Source organism: Phodopus roborovskii, unplaced genomic scaffold (assembly GCF_943737965.1).
Source record: "Phodopus roborovskii unplaced genomic scaffold, PHOROB, whole genome shotgun sequence".
Taxonomy (NCBI): domain Eukaryota; kingdom Metazoa; phylum Chordata; class Mammalia; order Rodentia; family Cricetidae; genus Phodopus; species Phodopus roborovskii.
The window spans coordinates 21,368,356-21,392,401 of NW_026126410.1; the positions used below are offsets into that span (position 1 = coordinate 21,368,356).

Below are 24,046 nucleotides of genomic sequence, written 5' to 3' on the forward strand. Positions count from 1 at the left end.
ATGACAGAGGGATGATCTAGACTCTAGATTCTAGAGAATATGGTTTGCATGAATAAAGAGAAAAGCATGTACTGATTTGGGATTCCAGAACCATGCACTTTAGTGAACACTTGGAAGTTTGGACACCTGCCTCCTTGATGCATAGGGGAATAAGTTAGTTTTGTTTTAAGCATCTAATGATGTGATAATTTATAACAATAACCATAAGAAATGAATATACTAGAGTACTAAGAACGTTCTATTCCTTGCTGGGAAGCCTTCAATAGATTTTCCCAGATTTTTTCTGTAGCTCCATCTCTCTGGGGATTGTGTTGGGTGGTCTTATCAGAAGCAGGGCAGGGAGAACCTCTTTGTTCACTTAACGGAAACTAAAACCATGTTTAACTGTAACAATGAAACTAAGGACAAGCTATCTAATGGGTCTTTGTGACAACTTCCTCTTCTTGTCAGGGTTCTTCCATACTTCCATCAATTAGTATTAATTGAACACCTAAAAATAAAGTAGACAGCATATGTTACCTGTAAATTGAGTTTGAGAATTGAAGTGAATCAACAATGTTCAAAGAAATAAATAAGATAATTATTATCATGGAAGGAAATTTGGAGAAAATAAACGAAGGCATGACAAAGAGAAATGGGAAAAGCATCTTGTTTTTAACATGGTGACCTCTTCTGTAAGAAAATTACACAGAGGCTAGGACTTGGAGAATACTAAGGAAGCAACCAAACAGAGACCTGAAGGATGTTGGCAACAGAGGGAAAGTGCCTTGTACTTTGGAACACTGACATTATTTGAAGAATTGGAGAAAATTTTATGTAGGCCAAAGCACGAGAGTCTGTAATCTTACCTGGAAGGGCTGATGCATTGAAACAGAATTCAATAGAATGCTTCTGAGAAAAAATACAGGAAAATATCAAGGGGTTTAATGTTTGCAGCCATGAAACCCAGTACACACTTGCACATAAAGGTTTTTAAATAGCTTTTTATATTTACTTTGTGTATGCATATGTGTTTGTGTGTATCTGTGTGTGTGTGTCTGTGTCTGTGTGTATCTGTGTGTGTGTTTGTGTGCATGTGTGTGTATTTGTGTGTGTGTCTGTGTTTGTCTGTATGTGTGTGTGTCTGTGTCTCTGTGTGTGTGTCTGTGTGTGTCTATGTGTGTGTGTGTGCGTGTGTGTGTGAGTCTGTATGTGTGTATATGTGTGTGTCTATATGTGTGTGTGTGTCTGTGTGTGTGTTTGTGTGTGTGTGTCTGTGTTTGTGTATGTGTGTAAGTGTGTGTGTGTGTCTGTGCGTGTGTGTGAGTCTGTATGTGTGTGTCTGTGTGTGTGTTTGTGTGTGTGTGTCTGTGTTTGTGTATGTGTGTAAGTGTGTGTGTGTCTGTGGCTGTGTGAGTCCATGTACACTATGTGAATGCAGGAACCCCAGGAGACCAAAAGAGAGCAGAAAGCACCCTGGAACTGGAATCACAGGCAATTTCTAGATGCCATGTGTGTGCTAAGAACTGAACTGAGATCTTCAGAAAGAACAGTAAGCATTTTTGAATGTGGAGTCATCTCCTCAGCCCCTACATGAAGTTCTTAAGGAGACTTTTTTTTTTTTTTTTTTTTTTTTTTTGCAAGCACACCCAGCCCCTGCATGGCAATAACATGTAAATTCCATCCTTCATTGTGCTCTCCATCAACTCAGATGTTCCATCCACTCACTGAGTGAATTGTTACTATCTATCTTGTTTTAAATACATTTGCAATTCCCATTTAGACTTGACTGTGAGCAACACCCTGTACAGTCACCTCTACTAAGTGACATGAAAGCTCACAGAAGACCGTTATAGCTGTCCTCACTTGTTTAAGGCAGTAAAACTTGTCATAATTATATTTACGGAGCTAATGAATTTTGAGTGTGCGAAAAAAGGCAGCTCTTGAGTTAAGAGAACTTACCTTGAAAATTCTGAGGACTTAAAAATTGTACAATGTAAGAATATTGCTGAAAATCTGGAGTGGCAGAATGATGGCAGAAATTCTAAGGATGGCAATTTTCTTTTGGGACTCTTCAAATACCTTGAAGTTATCATTTCAAAGAAATAAAAAATATTTAAAAGAGAGTAGTTCATTAATCAGTTTGTTGGTTAACTTATAACCATATTCTAGGAAGAATTTCACTGGCCTTGTAATGTGTTACAGTCTGATGCTGGTGTCCTCACAATTCCTTATTAAATTTTAACTTCTGACATGATGGGAGTGAGAAGGAGGACCTTATGAAAGAGGCCCAAGGGTGCTCAGGTGTAAGGCTATTTTACAGACAGCCTTCATTGGAACCCTACCTTGCTGCCACACTCCCCAGTTTCTGAAATTGTAAGAAATGAGTTTATGCTGTTTTTAAGTTACCCAGGCCATTGTGTTTTTTAGAGTAGCTTAAATGGACCAAGATACAACAGACACGTTTAAATTAAACATTCAAGGTGAATAGTTATTTTCGTGAAAATAAGATTTCTCTACCTGTTTGAAGTAACTGCCAATGCATTACTGCTGTCTTCTGAGACAGTGATGGCTATATCAATTGTTATTCTTGTACATTCATTCCCCTGAATACTTTTTCTCACAACTCCATGGCTCACTTTGCTTTTTCTTAGGTTGAGAAAAATTCCTGGGTGATCTCCAGGATCAATTACCTGGTACACTTGCATTAACATATGAAGTATGTCCTTCATGTTATCCTTGCTTGTATTTTCTTCCATATAGCCTTTACTTGCTTTGTAATATTTTAAAAATTATTATTTTATATGTGTGTGGGCGTTTTGTTTTCATGTATGTCTTTATTGCAGCATGCCTGGTGCTCAGGGAAGCCAGAGGAGGGTGTTGTATCCTTAGAAATGGAGTTACAGAGTACTTAGTCACCATATGGGTATTGGGAATTGAACTTGAGTTCTCTGGAATGGACGAGAAGCCAGTGTTCTTGATTGCTGAGTCATCTCCCCATCCCTTTTACCTGGTTTTGTTGCTCTTTTCTTCTGCCCTAACACCAGAATCCCCATTGTATGTTTGGGATTGTCCTCCTCTGTAGCAATGCCTGCCTCTTACAAGACATTTAAAGCTAGGTGTTCCCTTATCTATTGCTATGGCTCACACGAGGACCATGCTTGCTGCTGTCAGGCACAGGCTGGAGCTCTGTCTTACTCCAGCAGTCTATGATGTGAAGTTTCTGGGGGCCATTATTAAGACTCCTCGGGATCAGGGAACCCAAGTGAGGGTAACTATTTTCAGTTTCTGGAGTTGTGAGTCACAGAGATACAGGGAGACCCTATGGCCCTCAAGACTGGCTATTCACCCTCCCAGATATTCTGTGAGCAATCTAATATACTTAATAAACTCTCTGCTTAAAATTAATTTATTTTGTTAAATGCTAAGAGTCTTGACTGATATTTTGCCATAAAATGTTAGTGTGCTATTTTAATACTAACCTGCATTTTTTTCTCCACATAACTGTGAGCTTGGAGTATCCAGTTCCATCATTTAGTGGCTAGCACAGTGTAAAAGTAATACAGTATAGCTTCTTAACAAATTTCTATTAGTTAATTATTAAATTGATTACAATCTTGGAGGACTCAAAGCAGAAGTCGGGACAACTGTCAATTAGAAACCTGAAGAAGAGGATATTAGATGCAATGTGTGAAGCCTGGAGACCAGACTCTGAGCCCCCCAGAACACATTTAAAAGTAGGAGAGAGAATTTTCCACAAACTGTCCTGAGCTCCACACATTAATTGTGACATGTTGGTGCCCTCTGCCATCCTCCCCACACACAATAAAAATAAAGCTAAAAACAAAACAAAAACAACAACAACAAAAAACAAACAAAAAGCATATCTCTGGAAACCCTACCCCATTAAATGACTAAGAATGCTTTCAGTAACTACAGAGGCCTGTGCTGACCTATAGGAACCTACTTATGTGTAGTTGTCACAGTAACAGAAGACAGTACAGCCATATGGAGTTCCTTAGCATTTAATGAAATGTTAAATGATAGATAGCACACACCATACCTTTATCTATGTAACAGCTCTGCAGGCTAGTAATAATGCATTTGAAAAGTGCAGTCAACTCAAACAACTTCACTGTAGTGGATGCCGAATATTTTAAAGAACACTATAGAAAAACTGCTGAGCCCTTGAAAAATATCACCTGAGCTGTATTCCAGCTTCCCTACTACATATTCTTAGAATTTTTGACAGTTCCAAATCTTAGCTCTGAAAAGCACAAGTATACAAATCTGAAATATCCCATAATTGGATTTGAAGGCACAAATTCCCAAGGACGACAGACACCTCAATGGAGACAGAGGCAAGGGCTTATAGAAAATAAGCCCTAACCAGAGATTCTCTGGATCTAAGCATAGTTGATTGACCACATTTTCAATATTTATATTTCACATTACTTGGAATTAGCAATCGACAGCTCTCTGTTTTGCATATTATCTCTGACCAAAAGTTTTGATTTTCCCCTATGAAATCCAAGAGTGAAATTGGCAGATCTAATCAAAAATGTTACATTACATGCTGTTCTTGATTATATAATTAAGAACTATCAGCAGTTGTGGTTATATGAATATAATACATGGATTTAATACATAACCAGACAGACACACCAAATTCAAATAGCCAATGTCAACACTGAAACACAGGAATTTAGTGCTAAGGAACCCAATGGTGTCTGTCCTTCAGTTACTTCATGCTTGCTTCAGGAGATTGGCCATTCACACCAGAGATACAAAGTTGTGGCTTGCAGTCATGAATTAACATTTGAATTTGAGCAACTTACCCATCTTCTTTGTGCTTTCATGAGCAAAGTCTCTGTTGGAGGAGTCACTAAAGTGTTCATCGCTCCTCCCTGTAGTTCAGGCGACATCCAAGGCTGCAGGACTTGGGGTAGTTTGTAACAGTATCTGCACACTTAGGTGGGCTATTCCTGGTTAAATGTCACACTGTTGCAGATTGTCAGTAGCTCCTTCTATGATCATGTGGAGGCAGATAGATAATAGCAGCAGGAAGATAATGGTCTTGATAGTTGACCCTGGAACGTCTTGGCTTCTACCTTATTTCTTCTTGAGTTTGTTATTCAAAAATAAACAAAGGAAACCAAATGAGCATGGTGGCTCTCATCTTTCTCCCACTTCCTTTGATGCACAGTCTTGGTACTTCACATCCATAAACATATTTTGTTGTCTACTTCCTTGTGGTCACTTTAATTAAGGTGTCCACACGTCCACATTGTTCTGAGATAGATCCAGTTTATGATTACTTTTACTTAGCTATGACTTCCCATTTCCACAGTGGCTCAGTTTGGATAATTACTATATAATCACCCACTTAGTGGTGGTGTTTGGCACTCAAGAATAGGACAGGTTCATGGCAAGGGAAGGCTGCAGTTAGAATACATGCCTTACCTGCTGCTGAAAGGAAAACTTAGACTACTTAAAATCTTTACTCTCAACTTCAGCATCTATCTCAAAGAGTATAAAAATTATAGGGGATGAACCCACATTGCCGTATTATTGTGAGGAAGAAATGAGACCATTTGTGTAGAGTCCTGTGTATATAATAAATCCTAATGATAGAACTGCCACTGTTAGTCTTCTTTTCCTCTTTTCTTTCTTCTTGCATTCATCACACTCTTGTATCTTCCCATTACTCTTCATTTAATTTGAGTTTTGGTCATGTTTTCTAATTGGGTCATCTGAACTCTTAGGACTGAACCAGCAAGGGAGAACATGTTTCTTCCTGTTTTATGCAAATGTTTCTGAGTTAGGAGATCAAAATGATTTCTCAGAATGCTGATGATGCTTAGCAAGGTTTCATTGACTTTATCTTTTGTGACCTGTGAGAAAGAGTAGGCCTTTGAGACTTCCCATCCCAGTGAGTATTCTGTTTGTGATGGAAGGGTCTTAGCTTTCTCCTAATTCATTTGTTTTGGTAAAAACTAGACATGGTGACATATGCTTCTTCTTGATTCAGTACTGAGGAAGTGGGGGTGGGCCGTCTCTGAGAAACTGGTATCAGGATTCCTGACTGGAGAGGAAATGGTTGAGGCAGGGTGACATTTGTGTTTCCAGGGCTTGGCAGCAAGTCTTGATACACATGGAGTCCATTTCTGTCACCACCTCTGTAGTCAGAGGACCCAGAAGAAGGGAATGTAGGGGTAACGCATGCACTCGGATTCCTGCCCAGGAATCTTAGGGATGAGTCTCTTCTGATAGTGTCTGGTGTGCTGACTGATATCTCAGATAGCCAGTTTGGGCTATGCACAGCTGTTCCATGTCCATGCTTCTCCAGCTCCTCAGGTGGATGATCAGGTTGTGGAGGATGGACATTTTCCAGAAAGCTTTCTACTTCCTCCCTGGATTGAATGCCATTCACCTCATGAATCTGACAGTCTAGAAAACTTTCAGGATTGAAACTCACATTCAGATTCTGTAGAGAGAGCAGGAAGCATCAGTGGCACTGGAAAGGGGTGCTACCACACATTTGGTTCAGGAAGATAGAAAAGTCTAAGAAACTTTCTCCTGAGAACTTACTATGCAATGATAGAGAACTGCCTGCTTCTCTTCAGTGTACTACACCTCTGACTGAGCTGTGACACTGCAGGTTTGAACTAAACACTGACTGTCGTCCCCCCCCCCAATCCCCATCATGTGTGTCTCAGTTTCATTCCACAGTATCTTATAAGGAGCCTCAACTCTGAAAAACATAAAAGGCCCAAGGTTGAATTTAGTTTCCCCTTGCCTTGAACATTGTTAGACTAAGATATAATTGATATGGTATTTCTCTACCAGAAGTACTTACCTTTTGTGGTTTCTTGCACAGTTGTTCCAGAGTTTTCTTATGATCAGGGAGACTGGGCCATACAATGGGTTTAATCCTAAAACCAGAGAACATTCATAAACAAAACAAATGGCAGAGGGAGAAAGCACAGACAGGCATCTTTTTCCTCGTTTGAGGGAGATTGTAAAACAGTTTTCTGGTACTGGCTCTGCTACTGCTAGGTAGCAACTGTGGATACAGTCTTGTTTGCTGTGGACAGTATCACCCACTCAATTAAAGGGTGGACGGAACAGACCTCATTGCTATTGATCTATTGTGAGTAAGACACTGTGATTGTAGGAGTGAGGTTTGCAGGGAGGTAGTATTGGTGTTGATATGGAGCTAAAACCTGAAGACCTGGCCTTTTCTGTTCAGTGTTGATATTGTCATCTTAGTCATTCTCTTTACTTAAAGTAACCGCTTTGCTTTATTTCTGCTGAAAGTGGGGAATATGTTCTAAGCTTTAAGAGGAAATTATCTTATGGTAAAACTTTTCAAATTAGAACACTTTTTGTCCTAGGAATATATGACCCTATGCTTAGGGCATCTTCCTAGAACAAACAAATAATTTCATAGTGTATGATTACAAAAATCTTGTAAATTTGTGTGTAGAAAGTCATGATATCAAATATACTCCTCATTAGGATGGGTAATGCTGTCTCTGTCCTATAGGAGGCTGTGGGGAAAAGTTTGGAAAACACTTCTCGAAGAATTTTTATTGGGGGGCAAGGGTCTAGCAAGATGATTCAGCAAATAAACTGTTTGCAATACAGGTATGAAGACACAAATTCAGATACTCAACAATGCTGTGTGGCATGATGGAGACAGGCAGATACCCAGAGTTTACTGTCATGTTAGTCTGACTGAGTCAGTGAGTTCCAGATTTAGTGAAAGATCCTATCTCAAAAAACAAGGCAAGAAATGATTAAGTAAAAAAAAATCAATATTGAGTGTTGGCTCCCTGTGGGCCAGCACACATGTGCATGTATGGAAACACTCATGAGCCAGATACACACACACACACACACACACACACACACACACACACACACACACAGAGAGAGAGAGAGAGAGAGAGAGAGAGAGAGAGAGAGAGAGAGAGAATTAACATATTAATATTTTGGGAATAATCTTTGTCTTATATCTAATTTATTTATTTTTGCTCTTTCTGAAATCAACTATAGAAAATTAACTGGGATCTAAGAATAGGAGGGAGTATACTTATCATATTAACTGTAATTCCTGAAATATCAAGACTCCCTTTAAACTTTCCTAGATTGATAAGTGGGTCCTGAGTCCTGTTTTTCTCTGGCTTCACACAATAACCTTTTGAATATTAAAGAAAATCACCTTTTTTTCCATAGCACACAAGTTAAGATGACCAACAAAACAACAGAGAAAAAACTCAGAATGCTGATACTTGGCATAACAAGACTCCATCCGCCTGCAATATAAGGAGAGATCGTGGTTAACATTCAGTAAACAAATAATTTGGGGGGAGATAGGGTACACACTTAGGATGTTTTGTATTTATTTGGTAACACAGTCTCACTTATTGTTTCTTGGAAATCGTTCTTTGATAAACAGGGAGAGAGGCGCTGATCTGGGTGACCATGGTAAGGGCATTCAGCATTTGGTGTATAAAGGTGACCTTTCCTGATGGCCTATAAACCTCTATCCAAATGCCAGTACCCAAAGAAAAGAAGCCTAAGTAAGAGTTGAAGAGATGAATGCTCACTGTGAAGCTGTAGCAAGTTCCAGAATGAGAGTTTTAAGCTGGCATAGCAGAAATAAGTTCCACCCTCCCAAAGAAATTCTGTGTGAGTTACTTTGGGTACTTTCCTCAGACACATTCACTGGTTTCTCTGGCTATTGGTATTTCCTCTACCCCATAGCATCTTTATTACACTGGGAAAGAAGATACAGTATATAGTCATACTGGTCTGCTTAACCTTCTATTAGCAAAAGTATTACCTAGAGGGGTCACAGAGGGATCAGACATGATCTCTGACAACAATATAAGTGGTGGCAGGTAAGGAGTTCATTAGTAGGTTCAGGAGCACTTGAGATAGCAGCTTCAAAACAATCTGTAGCTGCTATCAGATATCATGGACCCAACTCACATTGCTCTTATTCTGGAAAAGAGTCAAAGGTGGAAGACAGCATTCTCCATAGAAAGTGGAAGAAGGCCCCCAGTGTCCTGACCTGGGGGTTGTTTACATCAATCTCTTGCTCACACTCTTCTGCTGTACTCCAGCGTGTAGAATCTGGGGGAGAGCACAGGGGTTCTATAGCCTTTGCTTACCTAGACTCCAGGGCTCTGGGATTTTGAAGGTAGAACTTGGACTCCATTCACTCCAAAAGCCTTTAAAATATCTGGTACTGGGGATGGATCGGACTTTGATTTCATATACTGCTTTGGGTTGTAGCTTTCGTTCTAGGATTGTTGTTCTTGTATTCAATAAATTTACATGCTAGGGTGAAAAATAAGTTACATTACTGGGTGTCAAAAGGCATGTTGCCTAATTCTCTCAACTCACTTTAATACAAACTTTCTCAGTTATTCTGCTACTTTCTTGGAGTCCTTTCATATTTTGGAAGTGAAGGCTTTCAACCAAGCAAAAGGCTTGGTAGCAGAACAAGGGGCAGACTCAAAATGATACCAAGGGAGGCCAAAGTGGACATAGATTGGATGGATGCTCAGTTGAATTATTAGCTCTCCCTTTAGAGTGCGTAACCCACATCTAGACTCACAGCCATCTCTCCCATTCTACTATCTTCTTTTTCTATCTCTTTCCATGAACCAAGGGGGAAACAATGGGTAGTAGTCATTTCCTTCCAGAAAGATTACAATTTAAACTGTGCATTAAACAATGATTTTTCCATTACTGTATTATTTTTAAGAAAAAGATGTTATATTAGTTTTATAGACAAAAGTACTATCTGATTGTTTTTTATACTTGTTTGGATTTTTATGTTTCTTATTTTGACAATCATCTAAGTTTTCTGTCTGTTTGCCTGCTTGTCTCTTAGTGATATATTGATATTTTTGTGTCAATAGACTGTCTGATGGCAATTATATGGTAACTTAATGCTAATCTTTGATGTGACTTATAATTGTGTTTGTATATGTTGACATAAATAAACCTGCAGGAGAGGGTAAACATTTAATTTACCTTTGAAAAAAACAAAACAAAACAAAACAAAAAACCAAACCATGCCTTCTGCATGTGGGCAACAGTTTTGTAGCCTTGTGTTTGTGGAACCCTAGGTAGTGGGATGCCTTGATCAGCCTGGATGTAGTGGGGAGGGGCTTGTTCCTGTCTCAACTGAATGTGCCAGGCTTTGTTGATTTCCCCATGGGAGCCTTACCCTTTCTGAGGAGTGGATGGGGTTGGGTTGGGTTGGGGAAAAGTAGGGAGAAGGGAGAGGAGGAGAGGGAGCGGGAACTGTGGTTGTTATGTAAAATGAATTAAAAAATAAAATACAGACAATAATCTGATTGTCTTCAATAATCCTTATCCCTTTTACTATGCTGTTTTGACAGGTGGCATTTCCAGATGATTAATGAGAGAAAGTAGCATGGAGGTCATTCAGTTTGTGTATGTGTGTGGCATAGGTAGAGGCAGCAAATGGCTAGGACAGAAGTGTGCATTTGTAAGTATCAAGCCTCAGCACCCTGCAGAGTAATGAGAATGACTGGCTTGAGTAAAGGAGGCATTGGGTATAAGGTATTCTTTTATCCCTGAGAAAAAGAGGCCATCTCTTGAAAAATAATTATTTATGTGGCATAGGGAGTACTGGGGTTAAGAGAAGCCTGACTACCCAGGAAACTCTGCAGCTCTCCCAGCGTATCTCCCAAATAGATGGTAAGAGCAGCAAGATCATTTTAACCTCAGCCTACTGTGAAGGAGATGACTAAACATTCAGAAAACAAAGTGTGAATAACAAATTGTTCCTTCTGCGACAGAAACCTTAGGCATTAAAATAAGGAGGAATAGACAAGCCTTCTTCCCTTTCTTTGACTGACCTCCTGCTGACCCCAAGAATCCCAGGGGAAAAAGTGCGCCGCCTACTTGTTGGCTATGCCCCAGAGAGCCACTGTTGTTTTTTTTTTTTTTCTTCTCTGATTAGCCCATGAACCACAGACTTTGTATAAGTGAGGATTAAGTTTGTCCGAGCACATGTTCTTATCTAAATCCAAAGCATAAAGATAAAATAGAGCAAGTTAGATGATGATGAGCCAAGAAAGATGCAAGAGTTATGTATGGGCCTTAAATGAGTATGATCCTGGGAGCCTCTCTGAGTAAAGAATAAGTTCTGAAGACAAAGCATGATGATATTTATTTTATGATGATGATTGATTTACATTACCGTCCAGTTATTTTCACCCTTTTCTGGGCGGTAGGCCATGTCATGCATTAAATGTTTTAAATACTTCTTTTTTGAGTGAGATGTATTAAATGTCACCAAAAAGTCATTTGCTTCTTTTCGATAGACTACTTCTAGGCCAAAAGGAGCCTCAGGTTTAACTGGAAAGAAAAAAGAAGGAAAGCTGTGTGGAACTGAAAAGGACGTAAGTACATTTAAACTTCTTGTGTTTTTGACATTAAAACGCAAACACATCATTTCACCCTTTCCTGTCCTCCCTGCAAACCCTCCCATATACCCTCTTAGCTTTATTTCAAATTTATGGCCCTCTTTTTCATTAATTGTTGATAACTAGGCTTTTTAGAGTCCTTTTGCTCTATCACTCATCCCAGAACTTTTTATATTAGGAGCTGATCATTCATACAGCCAAACCTCTTTTTCCTTGATTCACATCCAGACATCATAGCCAGCCTTCCTGGCTAGTGTGGCCTTCGGAGTGTTATGAATATTTGGAACTGTACCGGTTCCATTTAGGCCTTCAAATTCTCCTTTGTGTAATTCCCATCTTAGTCCATTTCTATCTACCAGGTCCTTTGGGAAAGATAATTGGGTCACAGTGTGGAGGAAGTCCTAAATGTTGCTTAGTGTAGCAATGGTGTGTGTGAGAAACAAATGTAAGAGTGTCAGAGTCAGCTTTCAGGCATCTGTACTGGCCTGTCCTTGAGGTTCTGACAGGAAACACCCTCAGCTGCAGTCACTAAGAGGACCACCTGTGCAATTCACTATGTTCTCTTTTAAAAGGGCCCTGCCCACCTCCCATCCTTCTCTCTTTCCCTCTATCTGTTCCTCTCTCTCTGCCCCTTTTTCCTCGCTCCTGCTGCTCCTGTCTCAGGAGACTGGTCTGCCCCCTCCCCTTTCCCATTTTTATGATCCCTTTCCCCTAATTAAAACAAACAAACAAACAAAAAAACCCTCTGCTTGAACCCTGTCACATGGCATCTTTCTCTCAAGCACTGCTCTTCTTAAATTACAACAGTCAGACCATGTATTCAGGAATTGTTTGTTTTGATGTGATGGGTAGTTCTAATTTTACACACACACACACACACACACACACACACACACACACACACACACCATCAGAATACTAGAGTATATGTTACTAAAAAGCTCCAAAGTCAAAGAATTGCAAAGCTACATCTGGGACCTCTGACCTCATCTGAGATGCATGGAGGTGCGGTCTTCCCCCTGGCCCTGGCTAACAAATTCCAGAGCTGCCTCTCTCTCTCATCAGTAAGGTTTAGTTAAATTAACCTATTGTTCCATAAGCATCTCTGCCTGCTGTCTGCCTGCCTCATAGAACTGTTGCTCAGATACAATGTGCCATGTAAGATGCACTTGTGGGAAGAGAAAGCTGTTATACTAAACAGCACAGACCCAGGGAAAAATACTTATTTTCTAGTAAAACATCTGGATCAGGCTGAGACAATCTTATCAATATACTCGAAACAAAGTAGGAAGGCAGGAAGTTGGACCCCAGCCTTAGAGGCTAGGGGGATGTTTTAGTTAAGGTTTCTATTGCTGTGAAGAGACACTATGAACACGGTGACTCTTATAAAGGAAAACATTTAATTGAGGTGGCAGCTTACAGTTAAGTTCATTATCATCATGGTGAGAAGCATGGTGTCATGCAGGCAGACCAGTTCTGGCTACATCCTGATCAGAAGGTATCAGGAAACTGATCTGTCTCGCTGGGAGTAGCTTGAGCAATAGGAGACCTCAAAGCCCACCCCCACAGTGACACACTTCCTCCAAAGAGACCACACCTACTCCAGCAAAGCCACACCTTATAATAGTGACACTCCCTTTGGGGTCTTTTTTCTTTCAAACCACCACAGGGGACCTGAGGAAAGGAAAGTGAGGGAGAAAGCTGTAGGTGGCCAGGGTTCTGGTTCTAGAATTCAATCAGGAGCATTTAGTTTAAATTTTGTGGAAATGACAATTCAGTGAATGAAGTGCCTCCCTAGGAGCTAGGAGAAAATAGTTCTTATGAGAAACATCACTTTTCTTCCTACTTGCTCTGAAGGGCAAGCACTTTCTAGTGTCCTCGCAGAGAGCCACACCACTCCTTCCCAGGGATCTGTCCTACCAGCAGTGTGAAAACTCTGGCTCCCCTCATTGCTGCTTACATAAGAGGCCAGTCTGGTGGTCTGCTGTGGGAGATGCAGCATGGCCCTTGATGAGCACTATGCATTTGAGACCTAGGACTATGGATGGGGCAGGTATCCCCAGATCCTATGGGTGTGGTCTAAGTGCTCCCATAACTGCAGAGGCTTGTGTGCTTAGATGCCTTTGTGCAGTGCACAAAATGAGCACTGATCTATAGAAACTCGCTTCTAAATGAATAAAAACCAGCTTACTTTCATAGATGAGTTTAAACATCCTCAGCATATTTCACACAATAGGAAGTCATGAGTCAAGGTCAAATTTTAATTAAAAACTAGTTAGACTAGTTGCTATTGCCTATTACAAAGTATTTTCATGATATGCCTATTTTTTTACATACTGGAAGTCAAGATGTGTCTGCAGCGATCTTGTCAAAAATCAGGTACTGTTTGTTGGAATTCTTGCCTCATCTGCCACTCATGCTGACCTACCTCATGTTATTGTGTGGTCAAACATGCAAAGCCATCTGTCCAATATATCCTGTCTGCGACACTCGTTCTTTCCCTAAGATGATTGATTGCTCAGACAGGGAACTTCTACTTTTAGTCTTTATCATCATAGCTAACAAAGCTGAAGTAACTGTCTCACTTTACCTCTTATCTAGTGAGAACTGCTCTGTTGTCCTTTCTTTTAGAGTAGGGAAGGAGGTTTGAGACTAGGGGAGAATAGTTCATAGTCTTTAAAACCAGCAAAAATTGCATTTATATGATCATTCTGACCATTTCCCAAGACATATTTACTTGAAAATATCCAGAAGTAGAAAAAACATGAATACTTGACCTGTTATTGCATTAACTCAAATTGTAATTTAACTTGAATTGTAACTGCTTTTTACTGTTTATGTTTAACAAAATGAAATAATGTATTCTGGGTCAAATCAATTTGGCTACATTCACTTACTCTCTTTGGAAATAGAATCATATTATAGTTCATAATGGCTGGGCTATGGTCCTTACATTTTTTTTTAGTTAAATACCAATCCAATGGTGTTTTTAAAATATGATTAAAATTTAAGTCAGTAGATTTTTGTTGTTGTTTTTTATTTTTAAGACAGTGTTTCTCTGTGTAACAGCCCTAGTTGTCCTAGAACTAACTTTGTAGACCAGGCTGGCTCATACTGATCCATCTGCCTTTGCCTCCTGAGAGATGGGATTAAAGGTGTTCACCACCACTGCTCAGTTAAGTCAGTAGACTTTGAGTGACACAGATTACCTTTCATAATGTTTAATCTATATTAACATTGTATAAAAGGCCTTGAAAGATAAAAGGAAGGAAATTCTTTTAAGAAACAAATCAGATTCAAGAATGCAATATATTCTTGTTTCTTGCCATGAGAATTTGAACTCAAGTCTGCAATATCCACACTTGACCTGAATTTCTAACCTCTGGCTCATTTTTAGGATTTTTAACTTGCTTAACTTCATGGGCCAGGCTTTGTTGACTCCCCATGGAAGCCCTTTGAGTGGAGTGGATGGAGGATTGGCTTGGCAGGCGGAGAGGTGGGAGAACTGTGATTGGAATGTAAAAAGATATTAAAATAAATAAATATTTTTAATTTAACATTGCCATAATCACATGAACAGTTCTAAAAATCAATCTAAATCAATCTGTCTCTCATCTATCTATCTATCTATCTATCTATCTATCTATCTATCTATCTATCTATCACCATCTATCTATGCATCCATTTATCTCCCATCCATAAACTGTCTTTCACCTGTAGAACTTGAACAAATATGGAAAAATGTATATTTATTTTAAAAATGTTTTGTTAATTTAGCTATGCACATTTGGAATATTATGTGAAAATGGAGTAAAGACTACAAAGCTTTCATAAATGAATTCAAACATGAGAGGGTGGAAGAGAGGGAAAGAGAGAAAGAAGGAGGGAAGGAGGGAGGGAGGGAGGGAGAGAGGGAGAGGGAACTGGGATTGGTATGTAAAATAAAAAAAGAAGAAAAAAAAAGGAAGAAAAAGAAATGAATTCAAAAAAGAAAAGATGTGCGGGAAGTTGAAAGATGACTCCACTTTAGGTACATTCTTGATACTGATGTGTGTTTCCACCAATCAGTAGGTATGATGTCAAAAACCCTCTTCCATAGCTGAGTTTAAACATTCTCAGCATATTTCTCACACTAGAAAGTCATGATTCAAGGATCAAATTTTCATTCTTTAAAAACTAGTTAGAAAAGTTGTTATTGTCTATTTTTTACCAAGTGTTTTTATGATTTGCCTATTTTTTTTTTATCATACTGAAAGTCAAGACATGTGTCTGCAGCTATCCAAGCCACAGCTACCATACCTTCACACACAACTTCTTACCTATCTTGGCTATTTCCATACTTTTGCAAGTTAAATTCTTCTTTCCAAGTTTCACACATATTTTGCTGCTACCAATCAGTAGGAATTTTCCTGTCTTTATAAAATACGTCTTTTGTAGCTTATTAAGAGTTAGACAATTTATCTCTATAAGAGCATCACTGTAGAAACAAAAAGTAAGAAATTTTTATTCAGGAAAGGGTTTCTGTACACAATAAAATAACATCTTATGTACATTTTAGTTGTATAAATACATCTTTAGTGTCTACAGGTATATGAATAGGTGAGCTAATGCTGTGGACAAAAAGAAAATAAATTAAAATAACATAGCTTCCTGTTCCATTACAATTATTATATGAAAATGAGTCTGAAATAGTAAAACCATGCTCGTAGAAAAAAAATCCATGTAGTTTTTAGAACTGACCATTGAGAATCATGTTTAAATAATAAAGAAATTGTTATCTCTTGGGAATAAATAAAGATATTAGGGCTATAAGAATCATTGATACTGTTCCTTCATATGGGATTAAAGGAAATGCTAAACTGATTGCAAAGGTTACATACATAAAACTACATATGGAGGAGTGATGAACAAAGGGGTCAAAACCAGGCTGGAGAAAACCACAGAATCAGCTGACCTGAACAAGAGGAAGCTCATGTATCCCAGTCTGGTAGCTGGGAAACTAGCATAGGACTGACCCAGACCCCCGAATGTGTGTGTTAATTAGGAGGACTGGGCAGTCTAGGGAGCCTCTAGTAGTGGATCAGCATTTATCCTTAGTACTTATCCTTTGGGAGCCCAACCCACAGAGAGGCATATTTTCTCAGCCTAGACACATGACGGAGGGCCTATACCCTGCCCCAAATGATATGACAGACTTTGAAGACTCCCCATGGAAGTCCTCATCCTCCATGGGGAACAGAAAGGGGGTGGGCTGGGGTTTGGTGGCAGTTATAGGAGAGGATGGGAGTGGAAAGGAACTGGGACTGAAGGGCAAAACAACCTTGTTTCAAATTTAAATAAAAAAGGAAAAGCAAACAAACAAAACAAAACAAAAAAACTACATATGTTTAATAAATAAACAGGAAAAGCAAACAAACAAAACAAAAAAACTACATTATGTTTAATAAGTAAACTAAGGGGTTTTCATAGGGACTTTGTGTTTTGTTGTTTGAGACAGAAACTTTTTTTCATAGCTCTGGCTAGCCTAAAACTCATGTAGATAAGGCTGGCCTGATGTCACAGAGATCTGCCTGTGTCTACCTCCATAGTGCTGAAGGCATATGCCACCATGCCCAGTGTCATAGGAACTTTGACTAATAAATTCAGCAAGATAGGTAAAACTAAAAGCAAATTTGAGTATGGTTTCTTGTGACTCTAATGTCAACATTTGGGAGATTGAAGTGGGAAGGTTGCTGTGGATTTGAGTCCAGCCTAGTCTACATAATAACTTCTATGGCACTATAGGTACATAAATTATGTTACCAGTATGTGAAATGTCAGAAGAGACACCATTATGTATTTTATGTATGTCAAAGCTATAGGCAATTTGACAATTTTTGAGAGTTGATGTAATAATTTTGTTGATTTGAAAACATTTTTAAAAAATACAAGTTAGTGAAACTGACCCATATGCAAACTGAATTTCTGAATAGAAACCATATTCATACTAACACATACTCTCACAAGTACACTATATTCTTAATGGTTATAGGCTGCTGAATTCTATTAAATGTTTAGGAAAGAGATAATGCCAGTATTATAGAAGTCATTCCCCCAAAATAGAGATGATCTATGTAATTATTTGAAGTAAGATTAAACCTGGCACCAAAACTCAGCAAAATATAGTATAGGAAAGAAAACTATCCCTAAAAAATGAGTACGGAGACGTGGGGATGTGACTTACCTAGTTTGCCCAATGGTAAAAGACCAGGACAAGGAAGACAGTTCTCCTTATATACTACACAGAAATATACCGGATGTTCTTCTTAATTCATAAGAGAAGGGATGCAAATACAAGTGCATGCATGTTTGTAAAGAAGAAACCACATTTATCTGAAGAAAAAACTATCTGTTCATATGGAAATTTATAAAGATTTCCAACATAATTATAGGAACTATTTTAATTCATCAAAAAATTAGAAAATGAAGTTCGAAAATGATGGTTCCTTTGTGGTAGCAGTGGAAGGATAAAAGACTTAGAAATAAACTTTATAAGAAGATATTCAATGAGTTTGTACTGAAAATTACAAGACAGATCAACGGGATCTATGTCTTTGTACAAACACATTTACTATTGATAAATCAGACTCTTTCCTATAACAGCATTATATATGATTAGTTAAAATCTTAACAACACTTAAACAATATAAACTACTATAATTCCAGTTCCAGAGGACCTGACATCCATGGTAAAATACCAAAGTACATAAAAAATAATTTAAAATGGAGGCAGGGATGGAGAGATGGCTCACTGGTTAAGAGCACTGACTGCTCTTCCCAAGGAGCTGGTACCCAAAACCCACATGGCAGCTCACAACTGTCTGTAATTTTAGTTCCAGGGATCTGATACCTATGGTGGAATGCCAGAATACACACACACACACACACACACACACACACACACACACACACACACACGTCATATATATCAAAACAACACTGAAAAAAAGTAGAACAAATATGGATGACTCAGAATATCTTAGTGTAGAAATATAATCCTCAATTCTATGTAATTTTATTCATGTTTTATCTAAATATTTGAACTATAAAAATGTAAGAAACAATCTTTCCAATTTTATGGTAATTAGGTCTTGAGCACATTAAAAAAAAGAAAAGAAAAGAAAAAAATAGAGTACACCCATTCAGTTCACCAAAGAAATCACCAAACCTTCTCTGTTTCCAGGACTTATCACACACACTATATACACACACAATGAGAGACAGAGAGATAGAGAGTACTACAGAGAGAGACAAATGCACACACGCAATCTCTGTCTCACACACAGACACACACAGAGAAAGACACACAGCGACGGATACACACAGTCTCTCTTATACACACACACACACACACACACACACACTCCTTCTCTCTCTCTCTCTCACATACACACTCACACCTGTTAGTAAGAAGTCTTTGTGTATACACAACTTATATTGAGGCATTTTGCTGAGATCTCTACTTCTAGCTGAACCCAATATTCCCTTCGGTATGACCAAACTGAGCTTGAAGGACAAAGAGCCTGCCTGAGAAACAAGCTCATGAGGACACTTCTCAAAAAGAGGGAAATTAAACTTGAGGCATGTGAAAAGAGAAGAAACATGCAATCTTCCTTTCATTCTGTATTATTTATTTTTATGGTGAGAATACATAACTTCATGATTTCTTTATTCCCCTTTCACTCACTTGCCAACCCTCCTCCTCTTCGCTGACAGTTCATTGTGTGTGGGGAGGGAAATGTACCCAGAAAAATGTGTCAATCTTCAATTATTTTTGAGAAATGTGTATGACCTGCACCTACCAGTCAAGTTCTAGGTGTAGGATATTTCTTTCACACTGGAAGGTTACCTTGCATATGTGTGGTTGTTAATTCCATGCTCAGTGAGCAACCAGAATTCTCACTTCGAGTTTCACCAGCAGAGAGTAGTTCTCATTAATGCAATAACATTACTATTCTTTCATACCTGATTTCTTACACTTAGAGGTTTATTCTAGATGATGCTTATCTTATACTGCATTTTTATAATTGCCGAGTAACAAGTCCTTGTATGAATATGCTACAAAATTTTAATCTTTATAAGGCAGTTCCTACCCTCTGTACAGAAAGAAGAAGTTATCTGCATGGCTTTGGCAAAGTTTGACATGGGATCAAAACCAGATGTAATTATTAAAACTTTTAAAGTTACATATGAGTGAAATATTCAGTTATGGGTCTTGAACCTGTAACAGCTTTCTGGTATTTTAGGAACTTAAACTAGATCACAAAGAGTATCAGCTCACTCTCATTTCATAGACAATGAAATTATTAAGTGATGAATAATAATGGATCTGATATATCTCTTTGTGAAGCTGGGACCCTTGCGGGCAGCTCCAATATCCAAGAACTGGCCATTTGGAGAGGAAGCCATGCTAAGAGACTAAGAAAAACCAAGCAGATTACAATGGCCAACTTTGGTCTGTGCTATTGACCTCATTTCATACAACTGGAGAATTCTTACTGTCACCACCAGTGGCAGTACTCAGTTCACTTAACAAGAATTTATTTGGTTTGTAAATGTGTATTGCATGACTTAGGAATGGTTTTAGACTCAGTCTCAGACACAATAATTACTGTCTCATATGTGTTTGTAAAACACTTGAAATGCATCTGGTTCAAATTACAATGGGATCTAAATGTAAATTGTGCACTACATTTTGAATATTTTCTATCAAAAGAGTGTAAGATATCTCAGTATGCTACGTGTGTTGGTTACATGTTGAATTGATAATTTTTCATTATATCAAATGGAGTCAAACATGTCATATTTAATTTAGTTTGTTTTTTCAATTTTGAATGGTATGCTGTTAGAGAAGGCTGATAAGATGGCTCAGTAGGAAGTTTCTTTATTGATCCCACAGAGTGCAAAGAGAGAACTAAGATTTCTGGAGGTTATCTTTGACCCCCACGTGCACATTGTGTTCCCTCACACATGCATACATGCATATACACAAGCATAAACACTAAATGTAATAAAAATCTAAAAAATATTTTTTAAAATATGCTACTTAGAAAAGTCAAAGTTACCTATATGCTCATAGATTTATGGATTGTACTATACTTACATGGGCAGAATTGTTCTAGGGTGTTTGGAACAGGAGGAAGGTCATAGTTACTTACTATCCAAGTAGTACATACATGGTTCATGATTTTGATCTTGTGTGAGATTCCTTGGGACATCAGCCCTAGGCCATATTCACAAAACCGGTTCTGATGATAGCGTCTGTTAAGGATCATTTGACTTATATTTTATTTCAATTTTCTTCTTCTTACACCTCCAGTCTTGTGTAGTTTAACATAAAAGATGCCTTGTCTACTGTAGGTCAGGCATTCACCAACTGTAGCCCATTGTAAAGCAGTTGTTGTGATGGTGGGCTGAATATCTGTCCCTGGTCGCAGGGTTAGTTGGTTTTGCTTTGTGGATTCCATCACAGGTACCTCTTTCCAGAGCTTCTGCTATGTTGTTCAAGGGACCTGAAATCTGACTAGAATTTCAGTGAGTGAAAAGGCAGAATGCTCCCCCAAGTAATAGTGTGTCATTCTGATATCTAATCTGCTGGACCTTTGTACCCTTTTTACCTTTCTCCCACTAATTCCTACAGGACCATCATGTATATTTGCATCTTTATAATAACTGTATTTCTCACTGTGAACTGGGAACTAGTTGATTGGTATACTAGTAATTCAAGTCTATGATCAATCTGATCCTACCCTGGAGATAAGTTAACTGAACACTAGTAACTAAGTAACAAGCTAGCTAGCTAACTACTTCCTTTCCTGTCCAGAGGAGAGACTGGTGGTCAGCTATAGGGCAGAGGTTAAATTTACCACTTTCTGAGAGAAGGCACATAGCATCTATAGTCATCACATGTGTAAAAGCTTTAGCCAATACTGACTTCTACTTCACAGATTTATATGTTCTACAAAAGCTAGTTTCATTTCAAAAGAAACACACAAATTGAGAACTCTTTAATTACCATCTTTTCATCATAGAAGGTACATGGATGTTCTACTCAAAGTGTAGATGCCTTACAGAAATGTTAATGCTCTAAAAGTTACTTTTATCTATTCGAGATCAACATTCTGTTTCCCAGTAAATGTATCTTATGACATATTTTAAAGCAATATCTGTCCAATTGGAAAATGCAAAGGGGTGCTCTGGACAGACAGATCTGTGTCAGGTCAACTCAAGATACTAAAGGAAAGTTGGTTACAGTGGGCAAGAATATGGTTAAAGATGTGAACAAAAGTGGGCAAAGAGGTCAGTCATGGCTTGCTCAAGTGAAACCACAGTGTTTATGACAACTTACCAAGAACCTGGCTGGAAAATGTAATGTCAAACCTCTGTGTAGGGGCGTCTTTTTTTCCCATAAAAAACGAGAAGGACATTTAGATGAGTTATTTAGCTGAATTAGCAAGTCGGAGGGTTGATTTTGGACATGTGTATCCTATTTTTGTCAGAGTATGGGGAATGTGTAGATATACTTTTGTATGTGTGCATGTGCAGGTAGGTTTTTTTTTTTGTGTGTGTGTGTACACACAGGAGGAGGAGCAGTGGTCAACACTTGGGGTTTTTCTGTTTCATTTTCCACTCTATACTTTTGATACAGAATCTCCCAATGAACCTGAAGCTCATTGATGGGACTAACTTGACTAAGCAGTAAGGATCCACCTATCTTCACAACTTTCCCACCCCCAACACAGCTCAAGGGTGGGATTTTAGATACCACATTTAGCTTTTACAGGAACCTTAGCTCATGTCCCTGTGTTTGCATAGCAAGAAATTTACTGACTGAGCCATGTCTTCAGACTCTGGGTATTTATGTTTCTGTTCTCTATAGGAAGTGTGCTATAAAGCCAGGTGGTGGTGACACACACCTTTAATCCAAGCATCCAGGGGCAGAGGCAGGCAGATTTCTGTGAGTTTTAGGCTAACCTGATCTACAAAGCTAGTTCTAGGACAGACTCCAAAGCTATACAGATAAACTCTGTCTTAAAAAACCAACCAACCAAACAAACAAACAAAAAACAAAACAAAACAAAACAAAAAGTGTGTCATAAAAATGCAATAATAAAAACAGAGTGAGGACATATCATGACATTTAAACCCAAGATTTTGTTCATCCTATGGCTACATGAAAAAGTGCTGCATAGATTCAAAACTGCTATAAATTCCGTAAAGTCAGAAGCTAAAACTTATTTGATTGTAGGTGGCAGAGGACTGCCTTAGTGATCATGGAATTTAAGAAGACTTCTTTTACTACTGCAGATCTTGCATACTTTCCTCGTCTGGAAACTTACCAAAAAAAAAAAAAAAAAAAAAAAAAAAAAAAGGTCATCTGATATGAATTTGGAAATAGCCATGAGTCAGAATTTCATATTAGAGTATTTTTTTCAACTCACCAGAGATAATAACCCTTGGCAACAAGCAATGACTGGTGGGTGAGGAAAAAGATAAAACTCCCTGAGTTCTTTACTAACTTTCAGACCAAAAGCTTTGTTTGCATTTTCTTTCCTCTCAGGCCATATGAAAACAAGAATCAATGTGGTCTTATGAATTATTGGAAAATTTCCATTGATTAGATCATCTAGAATTAACAGGCAGTTTCAAGGGGGTGGGTACTTTCAATATATATTCATAGAGTTATCATTTAATGTTCTTTAGAAGCCCTAGTCCCTACTTCAAATGACCTGTCAAATCTACATGACCCCACCTGGATGGCATTGCCCTACATATGGAATTGGGGTGGGGGGGATGGGAGGGGAGGGTGGTCAGGGTGCATGTGAGAGGGCAGAAAGGGTAAATGTGAGGGAGGGAGGGAGGGAGAAGGAACTGGGATTGACATGTAAAATAAATTAAATAAAAAAAGAGAAATCACTAATTAAATGTTGGATGCTTCTTTGAGCTCTTTACACATATTAAATTGTTTAAACACCATAATCTTCCTGTGAGATCCAGTCTCTCAATTTTCAGATGAAGCAATTGAGGAATATATAAGTTACAAAAACTTGCTGAAAGTCAAAAAGTTACTAAGCATTGGCAATGCAACAAGATTCCTGGCAACTACACCACATAATAGAATTTGAAAATAATCCACTACCTTAAAGGAATGTTCTAGGAGATATAGTCTTTAAATCACTGTGAATATGGAGGATGTAGAATCTCTGAGATACAAAGCACCATTTGTCAGGAACATATCTAAACATAATAAGAGCAATATACAGCAAACCAACTGCCAACATCAAACTGAATGGAGAGAAACTTAAGCCAATTCCTCTAAAATCAGGAACAAGACAAGGCTGACCTCTCTCTCCATATCTCTTCAATATTGTACTTGAAGTTCTAGCTAAAGCAACTACACAACAAAAGGAGATCAAGGGGATTCAAATTCCAAATTGGAAAGGAAGAAGTCAAACTGTCTCTATTTGCAGATGATATGATAGTTTACATAAGCGACCCAATAAACTCTACCAGGGAACTCCTACAGCTGATAAACACCTTCAGCAAACTAG

General features: G+C 38.4%; 1 protein-coding gene across 1 annotated transcript in view; it reads right to left on the bottom strand.

The window, feature by feature from the left end:
• Positions 1–3,505: 3,505 nt before the first annotated feature.
• Il7r (interleukin 7 receptor) overlaps positions 3,506–24,046 on the bottom strand; it is a 28,144-nt gene continuing 7,603 nt past the window's right edge. Inside the window, exons 3-8 of the mRNA XM_051182531.1 lie at positions 15,776–15,933; positions 11,231–11,388; positions 9,162–9,330; positions 8,207–8,300; positions 6,839–6,914; positions 3,506–6,466 (exon numbers count right to left, since the gene is read on the bottom strand). Of these exons, the coding sequence (XP_051038488.1) occupies positions 5,957–6,466; positions 6,839–6,914; positions 8,207–8,300; positions 9,162–9,330; positions 11,231–11,388; positions 15,776–15,933 (1,165 nt within the window). The 3' untranslated portion in view covers positions 3,506–5,956. The remainder of the gene's footprint in view (positions 6,467–6,838; positions 6,915–8,206; positions 8,301–9,161; positions 9,331–11,230; positions 11,389–15,775; positions 15,934–24,046) is intronic.